Here is a 13173-nt window from a genome sequence, read left to right on the forward strand (position 1 = left end):
CTGGCATTACTGTAACATCCACTCATTCTTGGAAACCAAACATTACAGGAACAGCTATGTCTCCTCCTAAGAAACTGGATGTCCTGCTTAGATGTAGAAACTTCTCTTCTAAACAGTTGCTCCGTTTATACAAGGGATTGATCCGTCCTTGTATGAAGCACTGCTCTCATATCTGGGGTGGTTCTAGCTCTGAATCCTTACTTGAGAGTTGAGTCGAATGTAGTCCGACCTATAAACTGTCCCAGGCTAACTTCCAAACTTGACCCCTTACCCAACGCCGTAATGTTGGTTCACCTTCCCTCTTCATTAAGTATTACTTTGGTTTTTGCTCCCGAGAGCTGGCTGCTTGTGTGCCCCTACCACTACCTAGAGCACACAATACTGGACAAGCTGCTGCCTCACATGAGTACCGTGTGGCCGTTATCAACGCAAGGGTGAGTCCGTTGTGATACCTGCTCCTTTCCCAACACGTCGAAGCTTTGAAACTCTCTACCCTCTCATGTCTTTCTCAATTACAATGACCTGGCACATTTCAAAAGACAGTTTTTCACCTTCTTATAAAGATCTTAAATACTTTCTCTTGTCTTTTCTTTTCTTTCTTCATAATTCTCTTTGTATTTCAAACAAGGCTCGGTCTTGAAGTGGACTTTTGTCCTAGACTCTGGAGTTAACATAAAAAAATATATTCAAGGGTAAAGTCGTTGTATTCAAGGGTTAATTTACCCAACTCAAAGAGTTAAGGCACTTAACTCATTTTTTGAAGATATAATACAGAATTATTATCGTATCAAAACATCACATTAAAAACTTGCCTGTTCCATAGACTCAGTATGTATTATGAAACAGTGTGAGTTCAACACAGGCAGTATATATCAGCTTTACCTTCGTGCGCGCGCGCGCGCGCGTGTGTGTGTGTGTGTGTGTGTGTGTGTGTAATTACCTTATGTGCACAGTATGGGGAGGGAGTACGAAAACCATAATTGTGGGGAAAGTGGTAACGGTGCAGACGCTAATACCAAGAGCACTACAACATGATAGCAGACAACAGCACTACTGACAACTCCACACATAGTGTGCCACGCTCCGCAGTAAGATACCAACACGAGTATTATCGCTCCCATACTGAGCTATTCCCACCCCCCACTAGGTCTCCCCATACTAAGCCACTCGTTTCCCCCCCCCCCCCCCATGCAACCGTCCAGCCAGCCTCCAAACTGTGGATAGTACAGTATGAGTAACGATTCCTTAATGCGGTAAACGAACAATACAGTAAAAATCCTGATTAATATATATGACAAAACAACTTGCACACATGTAAACAAGAAGCACACTAGAAGACAACCAGGACACAACCTGAAGACATAATCATTCATGATTCGTGACACAGTCATGAATCACTCCTGGTTCCTTCTAAGCCTCAGAATTCTGAGAGAAACATCACTCATCACCCACGCAGCAAAACAAAGAACACATCGTTAACTTACTGTACCTATACCATCACCACACACACACACACACACACACACACACACACACACACACACACGTACCCTACAAATAAGGAATCAAAGGTTTTAGAAATGGGACCCCACGAGTGTAGACCTCCCCTCCCGTAAAGTACAAGAGATGACGACCCACGAGTGTAGAGCTTCCCCCCTCCCCCCCGTACAATACAAGAGATGGGGCCCCACCAGCGTAGAACTCCCTTCCCCGTACTGTACAAATAGGTTATTCCATACATAAACAGTCAGCCGGTGTATGGTATACCAACACATCAATAAACACAGGCGCACAAACAGCATGTCGCAGGTCAATCAATTAGGTTTTACGAATACATACATATTCCACCAACCACTCACCGTGGTGAATGATCACTCAACATCTCAACAATCTACAACTGTCATCTGTTTCTCCACTTTACCTTCTCTGGCCAACCCTGTCCTCTCCCCCTACAACCATCCCCCGAAAAACTGGAGTCGTGGGGGTTGGGTGGGGGGTTGTAGGGGTGGGTAGTGGGCGGGCGCCTGGCCGCTGCGTGCTGGTCGGGTTGGGGGATATAGGGCTGGCGAGGCGGCCGAGGAGGCCAGTTCCTGGCAGTCGGTGGATGTCTGCGCGCGTAGCAGCTACTGCAATAGCAGCGTCTCCACCACCAGTGTCCGTCCCCACACACGCCTCTCACACCCCATGTCCGCCGTCCTCTGCTGCCGCTGGTCTCTGTCCATCCTGCGGCAGCCACGAGCCTGCTACCCTCCACACACATCCCCCACCAGACCACAAGACCCAGTGACGCCTTGAAGTCTCCCTGACTGGAGTCTGCCGCCACCACGTGCACCAGCACACGCCGCCACGCCGGCATTCCCCTAATGACAATCTTGAATTAGCTAAAGACAAACCTGACTAACATCATCCAGACTTACTATCTTCTGTTACCGAGTAAGGAGAGTGAGCTGGCCTAGGTACACGGGTCGAGCCAGCCAGTTTCTGTCTCTCTCTCCCTCATCTCACATCCCCCAGCCCAGACACTGACAACACTAGCCTGCCAACAACATCACCCACACATCTGAGTGTCGGCTAAGGGAAGGTGAGCTAAGATCAGTCGGCCAGCAGGAGCAGCAGCGGTTGTGGTCAGTCAGTGAGGCAGGGACCCGTGGTGGGAGCAGGGAGGGCCGGTATAGGGTTATGTGAGACGTGACCTTGACCGTGAAGCAAGGCAGTTGTGGCCCCGCCCACCACCTTCAGCGGCTCCTGGCAACCACCCACCACTCCATCCTCACCATCCACACCTCGCATCATCACTCTCACTTGTAACCTCAACAGTGGCTACAGTGTGCACTCTGCCCACACCTCTACCTGTCTCTCCCTCTCTGTAAAGAAAACAAACACCTGATAAAAACGAACGCTTTAAACGGTTTCATCGACGAGACAATTTCCGAGAGACTCTGAAAAAACAATTTACTTGGTTATAAAATTTGGGAGAAAGATGGAAGTTGCTGTGAAAGTGAGTTTGGTTACATGGGTGATCTTCGCCGGACTTTACCAAGGTAAGTCTTATCTCACCAACACTGTAGTGTAAACATGAGGGGGCGGGCTCACTATCCAGTAAAGTCTGTTGCCATTATCCTGGGTCAGTATATGTCGTCAACGTCTTCCCCAACATACAAAACCAGCAGGAACGCCTCAGTACAGTTCGAAGTGCATCCGTAGTGATCTAAAATTTCTTATCCCTTTTGTATTTCTATAAAATGGCACTCGAACCCATTGAGTCATCATATTTATTCTGTTTATGTGATATACATTAATACTGTTGCAATCAATGGACTGCACTGCTTTCTATCAGGAACCAATCCATTAACTTATCCAATAACCATATAAAACACGACAAAGAAAACGGATATCTAAGGGTAACAACATTACAATTAGCAGTACATTTCACGATCAAACCTAAGGTGAGGTTAACCTTGAGAAATATTCTTCAACCATACCTGAAATAAGCATGTATAACTATAATCTCTCTCTCTCTCTCTCTCTCTCTCTCTCTCTCTCTCTCTCTCTCTCTCATATATATATATATATATATATATATATATATATATATATATATATATATATATATATATATATATATATATATATATATTTATTCATTTATTTTGCTTTGTCGCTGTCTCCCGCGTTAGCGAGGTAGCGCATGGAAACAGACGAAAGAATGGCCCAGCCCACCCACATAAACATGTGTAAACATACACGTCCACACACGCACATATGCATACCTATACATCTCAACGTATACATATATATATATATATATATATATATATATATATATATATATATATATACATATATATATATATATATATATATATATATATTTATATATATAATATATTTAATTATATTATATTATACTTTGTCGCTGTCTCCCGCGTTTGCGAGGTAGCGCAAGGAGACAGACGAAAGAAATGGCCCCCCCCCCCCATCCACATGTATATACATACGTCCACACACACAAATATACATACCTACACAGCTTTCCATGGTTTACCTAAGACGCTTCACATGCCTTGATTCAATCCACTGACAGCACGTCAACCCCGGTATACCACATCGCTCCAATTCACTCTATTCCTTGCCCTCCTTTCACCCTCCTGCATGTTCAGGCCCCGATCACACAAAATCTTTTTCACTCCATCTTTCCACCTCCAATTTGGTCTCCCTCTTCTCCTCGTTCCCTCCACCTCCGACACATATATCCTCTTGGTCAATCTTTCCTCACTCATTCTCTCCATGTGCCCAAACCACTTCAAAACACCCTCTTCTGCTCTCTCAACCACGCTCTTTTTATTTCCACACATCTCTCTTACCCTTACGTTACTCACTCGATCAAACCACCTCACACCACACATTGTCCTCAAACATCTCATTTCCAGCACATCCATCCTCCTGCGCACAACTCTATCCATAGCCCACGCCTCGCAACCATACAACATTCTTGGAACCACTATTCCTTCAAACATACCCATTTTTGCTTTCCGAGATAATGTTCTCGACTTCCACACATTCTTCAAGGCCCCCAGAATTTTCGCCCCCTCCCCCACCCTATGATCCACTTCCGCTTCCATGGTTCCATCCGCTGCCAGATCCACTCCCAGATATCTAAAACACTTCACTTCCTCCAGTTTTTCTCCATTCAAACTCACCTCCCAATTGACTTGACCCTCAACCCTACTGTACCTAATAACCTTGCTCTTATTCAAATTTACTCTTAACTTTCTTCTTCCACACACTTTACCAAACTCAGTCACCAGCTTCTGCAGTTTCTCACATGAATCAGCCACCAGCGCTGTATCATCAGCGAACAACAACTGACTCACTTCCCAAGCTCTCTCATCCCCAACAGACTTCATACTTGCCCCTCTTTCCAAAACTCTTGCATTCACCACCCTAACAATCCCAACCATAAACAAATTAAACAACCATGGAGACATCACACACCCCTGCCGCAAACCTACATTCACTGAGAACCAATCACTTTCCTCTCTTCCTACACGTACACATGCCTTACATCCTCGATAAAAACTTTTCACTGCTTCTAACAACTTTCCTCCCACACCATATATTCTTAATACCTTCCACAGAGCAACTCTATCATATGCCTTCTCCAGATCCATAAATGCTACATACAAATCCATTTGCTTTTCTAAGTATTTCTCACATACATTCTTCAAAGCAAACACCTGATCCACACATCCTCTACCACTTCTGAAACCACACTGTTCTTCCCCAATCTGATGCTCTGTACATGCCTTCACCCTCTCAATCAATACCCTCCCATATAATTTACCAGGAATACTCAACAAACTTATACCTCTGTAATTTGAGCACTCACTCTTATCCCCTTTGCCTTTGTACAATGGCACTATGCACGCATTCCGCCAATCCTCAGGCACCTCACCATGAGTCATACATACATTAAATAACCTTACCAACCAGTCAACAATACAGTCACCCCCTTTTTTAATAAATTCCACTGCAATACCATCCAAACCTGCTGCCTTGCCGGCTTTCATCTTCCACAAAGCTTTCACTACCTCTTCTCTGTTTACCAAATCATTTTCCCTAACCCTCTCACTTTGCACACCACCTCGACCAAAACACCCTATATCTGCCACTCTGTCATCAAACACATTCAACAAACCTTCAAAATACTCACTCCATCTCCTTCTCACATCACCACTACTTGTTATCACCGCCCCATTTGCGCCCTTCACTGAAGTTCCCATATATATATATATATACATATATATATATATATATATATATATATATATATATATATATATATATATTTTTTTTTTTTTTTTTTTTTGCTTTGTCGCTGTCTCCCGCGTTTGCGAGGTAGCGCAAGGAAACAGACGAAAGAAATGGCCCAACCCACCCCCAAACACATGTATATACATACGTCCACACACGCTAATATACATACCTACACAGCTTTCCATGGTTTACCCCAGACGCTTCACATGCCCTGATTCAATCCACTGACAGCATGTCAACCCCGGTATACCACATCGATCCAATTCACTCTATTCCTTGCCCTCCTTTCACCCTCCTGCATGTTCACACAAAATCTTTTTCACTCCATCTTTCCACCTCTAATTTGGTCTCCCACTTCTCCTCATTGCCTCCACCTCTGACACATATATCCTCTTGGTCAATCTTTCCTCACTCATTCTCTCCATGCGACCAAACCATTTCAAAACACCCTCTTCTGCTCTCTCAACCACGCTCTTTTTATTTCCACACATCTCTCTTACCCTTACATTACTTACTCGATCAAACCACCTCACACCACACATTGTCCTCAAACATCTCATTTCCAGCACATCCACCCTCCTGCGCACAACTCTATCCATAGCCCACGCCTTGCAACCATACAACATTGTTGGAACCACTATTCCTTCAAACATACCCATTTTTGCTTTCCGAGATAATGTTCTCGACTTCCACACATTCTTCAAGGCTCCCAGGATTTTCGCCCCCTCCCCCACCCTATGATTCACATCCGCTTCCATGGTTCCATCCGCTGCCAGATCCACTCCCAGATATCTAAAACACTTTAATTCCTTCAGTTTTTCTCCATTCAAACTACTGTACCTAATAACCTTGCTCTTATTCACATTTACTCTCAGCGTTCTTCTTTCACACACTTTACCAAACTCAGTCACCAGCTTCTGCAGTTTCTCACACGAATCAGCCGCCAGCGCTGTATCATCAGCGAACAACAATTGACTCACTTCCAAGCTCTCTCATCCATAACAGACTGCATACTTGCCCCTCTTTCCAAAACTCTTGCATTCACTTCCCAAACAGCCCCATCCATAAACAAATTAAACAACCATGGAGACACCACACATCCCTGCCGCAAACCTACTTTCACTGAGAACCAATCACTTTCCTCTCTTGCTACACATACATATGCCTTACATCATCGATAAAAACTTTTCACTGCTTCTAACAACTTGCCTCCCACACCATATATTCTCAGTACCTTCCACAGAGCATCTCTATCAACTCTATCATATGCCTTCTCCAGATCCATAAATGCTACATACAAATCCATTTGCTTTTCTAAGTATTTCTCACATACATTCTTTAAAGCAAACACCTGATCCACACATCCTCTACCACTTCTGAAACCACACTGATCTTCCCCAATCTGATGCTCTGTACATGCCTTCACCCTCTCAATCGATACCCTCCCATAGAATTTACCAGGAATACTCAACAAACTTATACCTCTGTATTTTGAGCACACACTTTTATCCCTTTTGAGTTTGTACAATGGCACTATGCAAGCATTCCGCCAATCCTGAGGCACCTCACCATGAGTCATACATACATTAACTAACCTTACCAACCAGTCAACAATACAGTCACCCTTTTTTTTTTTTATATAAATTCCACTGCAATACCATCCAAACCGGCTGCCTTGCCGGCTTTCATCTTCCGCAAAGCTTTTACTACCTCTTCTCTGTTTACCAAATCATTCTCCCTAACCATCTTACTTTGCACACCACCTCGACCAAACCACCTCATATCTGCCACTCTATCATCAAACACATTCAACAAACCTTCAAAATACTCACTCCATCTCCTCACATCACCACTACTTGTTATCACCTCCCCATTAGCCCCCTTCACTGAAGTTCCCATTTGCTCCCTTGTCTTACGCACTTTATTTACCTCCTTCCAGAACATCTTTTTATTCTCCCTAAAATTTAATGATACTCTCTCAACCCAACTCTCATTTGCCCTCTCCTTCACCTCTTGCACCTTTCTCTTGACCTTCTGCCTCTTTCTTCTATACATCTCCCACTCATTTGCATTATTTCCCTGCAAAAATCGTCTAAATGCCTCTCTCTTCTCTTTCACTAATAATCTTACTTCTTCATCCCATCACTCACTACCCTTTCTAATCTGCCCACCTCCCACGCTTCTCATGCCACAAGCATCTTTTGCGCAAGCCATCACTGCTTCCCTAAATACATCCCATTCCTCCCCCACTCCCCTTACGTCCTTTGTTCTCACCTTTTTCCATTCAGTACTCAGTCTCTCCTGGTACTTTCTCACACAAGTCTCCTTCCCAAGCTCACTTACTCTCACCACTCTCTTCACCCCAACATTCTATCTTCTATTCTGAAAACCTCTACAAATCTTCACCTTCGCCTCCACAAGATAATGATCAGACATCCCTCCAGTTGCACCTCTCAGCACATTAACATCGAAAAGTCTCTCTTTCGCGCGTCTATCAATTAACACGTAATCCAATAACGCTCTCTGGCCATCTCTCCTACTCACGTACGTATACTTATGTATATCTCTCTTTTTAAAATAGGTATTCCCAATCACCAGTCCTTTTTCAGCACATATATCTACAAGCTCTTCACCATTTCCATTTACAACACTGAACACGCCATGTATACCAATTATTCCCTCAACTGCCACATTTCTCACCTTTGCATTCAAATCACCCATCACTATAACCCAGTCTCAAGCATCAAAACTACTAACACACTCACTCAGCTGCTCCCAAAACACTTGCCTCTCATGATCTTTCTTCTCATGCCCAGGTGCATATGCACCAATAATCACCCATCTCTCTCCATCCATTTTCAGTTTTACCCATATCAATCTAGAGTTTACTTTCTTACACTCGGTCACATACTCCCACCACTCCTGTTTCAGGAGTAGTGCCACTCCTTCCCTTGCTCTTATCCTCTCACTAACTCCTGACTTTACTCCAAGACATTCCCAAACCACTCTTCCCCTTTACCCTTAAGCTTCGTTTCACTCAGAGCCAAAACATCCAGGTTCCTTTCCTCAAACATACTACCTATTTCTCCTTTTTTCTCATCTTGGTTACCTCCACACATATCTAGACACCCCAATCTGAGCCTTCGAGGACGATGAGCACTTCCTGCGTGACTCCTTCTGTTTCAACTTTTAGAAAGTTAAAATACAAGGAGGGGAGGGTTTCCTGCCCCCCGCTCCCGTCACCTTTAGTCGCCTTCTACGACACATGAGGAATGCGTGGGAAGTATTCTTTCTCCCCTATCCCCAGGGATATATATATATATATATATATATATATATATATATATATATATATATATATATATATATATATATATATACATATATATATATATGTTGGAAAGGATCACAATTTTGCGCGTGATCAAGATATTCCTATGAGTCCACGGGGAAAACGAAACACGAAAAGTTCCCAAGTGCACTTTCGTGTAATAATCAGATCATCACGGGAGACACAAGAGAGAAATATAACAGTCAGTTGATATAAATCGAAGAGACGAAGCTAGGACGCCATTTGGTAAACATTTGATTCTCCAATCACATGTTTACCAAATGGCGTCCTAACTTCGTCTCTTCGATGTATATCAACTGACTGTTATATTCCTCTCTTGTGTCTCCCCTGATGATGTGATTATTACACGAAAGTGCCCTTGGGAACTTTTCGTGTTTCATTTTCCCCGTGGACTCATAGGAATATATATATATATATATATATATATATATATATATATATATATATATATATATATATATATATATATATATATATATATATATGAAGCGTCTGGGGTAAACCATGGAAAGCTGTGTAGGTATGTATATTTGCGTGTGTGGACGTATGTATATACATGTGTATGGGGGGGGGGTTGGGCCATTTCTTTCGTCTGTTTCCTTGCGCTACCTCGCAAACGCGGGAGACAGCGACAAAGTATAATACAAAAAAAAAAGAATATATATATATATAAATATATATATATATATATATATATATATATATATATATATATATATATATATATATATATATATATATATATATATATATATAAGGATTAACTGACTATGACATTTCCTTTTAGCATGAGTCTGCACACTGTGAATTTAATTCAGAGAGTAACTGAAAAATGCACCAGAGACGACACAAGCTTTAAACGTTATGGTCTACTTAAGAGAGACATTTTACATGAACATAAAGCCCCGGGTCTCACTGCACCACTGCTGACTGCTACGCCAATATCATAAACGTCTGTATCATCTACTATTTGTATGGGCAGGATAGGCAAGGGCATGCGCGCGTTTATATGTTTACTCTTTATGATAGAAAGTAGATTTATCGGTACGTTTATATATATATATATATATATATATATATATATATATATATATATTTTTTTTTTTTTTTTTTTTTTCAAACTATTCGCCATTTCCCGCATCAGCGAGGTAGCGTTAAGAACAGAGAACTGGGCCACTGAGGGAATATCCTCACCTGGCCCCCTTCTCTGTTCCTTCTTTTGGAAAATTAAAAAAAATTGAGAGGGGAGGATTTCCAGCCCCCCGCTCCCTCCCCTTTTAGTCGCCTTCTACGACACGCAGGGAATACGTGGGAAGTATTCTTTCTCCCCTATCCCCAGGGATAATATATATATATATATATATATATATATATATATATATATATATATATATATATATATATATATATATATATATATATGGATTTGTATGTAGCATTTATGGCTCTAGAGAAGGCATATGATAGAGTTGATAGAGATGCTCTGTGGAAGGTATTAAGAATATATGGTGTGGGAGGCAAGTTGTTAGAAGCAGTGAAAAGTTTTTTATCGAGGATGTAAGGCATGTGTACGTGTAGGAGGAGAGGAAAGTGATTGGTTCTAAGTGAATGTAGGTTTGCGGCAGGGGTGTGTGATGTCTCCATGGTTGTTTAATTTGTTTATGGATGGGGTTGTTAGGGAGGTGAATGCAAGTTTTGGAAAGAGGGGCAAGTATGAAGTCTGTTGTGGATGAGAGAGCTTGGGAAGTAAGTCAGTTGTTGTTCGCTGATGATACAGCGCTGGTGGCTGATTCATGTGAGAAACTGCAGAAGCTGGTGACTGAGTTTGGTAAAGTGTGTGAAAGAAGAAAGTTAAGAGTAAATGTGAATAAGAGCAAGGTCATTAGGTACAGTAGGGTTGAGGGTCAAGTAAATTGGGAGGTAAGTTTGAATGGAGAAAAACTGGAGGAAGTAAAGTGTTTTAGATATCTGGGAGTGGATCTGGCAGCGGATGGAACCATGGAAGCGGAAGTGGATCATAGGGTGGGGGAGGGGGCGAAAATTCTGGGAGCCTTGAAGAATGTGTGGAAGTCGAGAACATTATCTCGGAAAGCAAAAATGGGTATGTTTGAAGGAATAGTGGTTCCAACAATGTTGTATGGTTGCGAGGCGTGGGCTATGGATAGAGTTGTGCGCAGGAGGGTGGATGTGCTGGAAATGAGATTTTTGAGGACAATGTGTGGTGTGAGGTGGTTTGATCGAGTAAGTAATGTAAGGGTAAGAGAGATGTGTGGAAATAAAAAGAGCGTGGTTGAGAGAGCAGAAGAGGGTGTTTTGAAATGGTTTGGGCACATGGAGAGAATGAGTGAGGAAAGATTGACCAAGAGGATATATGTGTCGGAGGTGGAGGGAACGAGAAGTGGGAGACCAAATTGGAGGTGGAAAGATGGAGTGAAAAAGATTTTGTGTGATCGGGGCCTGAACATGCAGGAGGGTGAAAGGAGGGCAAGGAATAGAGTGAATTGGATCGATGTGGTATACCGGGGTTAACGTGCTGTCAGTGGATTGAATCAGGGCATGTGAAGCGTCTGGGGTAAACCATGGACAGCTGTGTAGGTATGTATATTTGCGTGTGTGGACGTATGTATATACATGTGTATAGGGTGGGTTGGGCCATTTCTTTCGTCTGTTTCCTTGCGCTACCTCGCAAACGCGGGAGACAGCGACAAATATATATATATATATATATATATATATATATATATATATATATATATATATATATATATATATATATATATATACATTATCATTATTATTTTATCATCATAATTATACTTTGACGATGTCTCCAGCGTAAGCGAGGTAGCGCAAAGAAACAGACGAAAGAATGGCCCAACCCACCCACATACACATGTATATACGTACACGTCCACACATGCACATATACATACCTATACATTTCAACGTATACATATTTATATATACACAGACATATACATATACGCACATGTACATAATTCATACTTGCTGCCTTTATTCATTCCCCGTCGCCACCCCGCCACACATGAAATGACGCCCCCCTCCTCCCGCACACGCGCGAGGTAGCGCTGCGAAAAGACAACAAAGGCCACATTCGTTCACACTCAGTCTCTAGCTGTCACGTGTAATTCATCGAAACCACAGCTCCCTTTCCACATCCAGGCCCCACAAAACTTTCCATGGTTTACCCCAGACGCTTCACATGCCCTGGTTCAATCCATTGACAGCACGTCGACCCTCCTACATGTTCAGGCCCCGATCGCTCAAAATCTTTTTCACTCCATCTTTCCACCTCCAATTTGGTCTCCCACTTCTTCTCGTTCCCTACACCTCTGACACATATATCCTCTTTGTCAATCTTTCCTCACTCATTCTCTCCATGTGACCAAACCATTTCAATACACCCTCTTCTGCTCTCTCAATCACACTCTTTTTATTACCACACATCTCTCTTACCCTTTCATTACCTTACTCTATCAAACCTCCTCACACCACATATTGTCCTCAAACATCTCATTTCCAACACGTCCACCCTCCTCCGCACAACCTTATCTATAGCCCACTCCTCGCAACCATATAACATGTAACCATATAACCATATAGCATTGTTCAAACATACCCATTTTTGCTCTTCGAGATAATGTTCTCGCCTTCCACACATTCTTCAACGATCCCAGAACCTTCGCCCCCTCCCCCACCCTGTGACTCACTTCCGCTTCCATGGTTCCATCCGCTGCCAAATACACTACCTGATATCTAAAACATTTCACTTCCTCCAGCCTTTCTGCATTCAAACTTACCTCACAATTAACTTGTCCCTCAACCCTACTGTACCTAATAACCTTGCTCTTATTCACATTTACTCTCAGTTTTCTTCTTTCACACACTTTACCAAACTCAGTCACCAACTTTTGCAGTTTCTCACCAGAATCAGCCACCAGCGATGTATCATCAGTGAACAACAACTGACTCACTTCCCAAGC

The 13173-nt window shown here is 42.6% G+C and overlaps 1 protein-coding gene across 2 annotated transcripts in view; it reads left to right on the forward strand.

The window, feature by feature from the left end:
- The first annotated feature begins 1313 nt into the window (after positions 1-1313).
- LOC139747041 (chordin-like protein 1) overlaps positions 1314-13173 on the forward strand; it is a 204672-nt gene continuing 192812 nt past the window's right edge. For both annotated transcript variants that reach the window (XR_011712300.1, XM_071658792.1), the window contains exon 1: positions 1314-3041. Coding sequence is in view for 1 of the 2 variants with exons in the window: in XM_071658792.1 (XP_071514893.1) it covers positions 2981-3041 (61 nt within the window). In the remaining variant the exon portion in view is untranslated. The remainder of the gene's footprint in view (positions 3042-13173) is intronic.

Source organism: Panulirus ornatus, chromosome 5 (genome assembly GCF_036320965.1).
Source record: "Panulirus ornatus isolate Po-2019 chromosome 5, ASM3632096v1, whole genome shotgun sequence".
In the NCBI taxonomy this organism is placed as follows: Eukaryota; Metazoa; Arthropoda; class Malacostraca; order Decapoda; family Palinuridae; genus Panulirus; species Panulirus ornatus.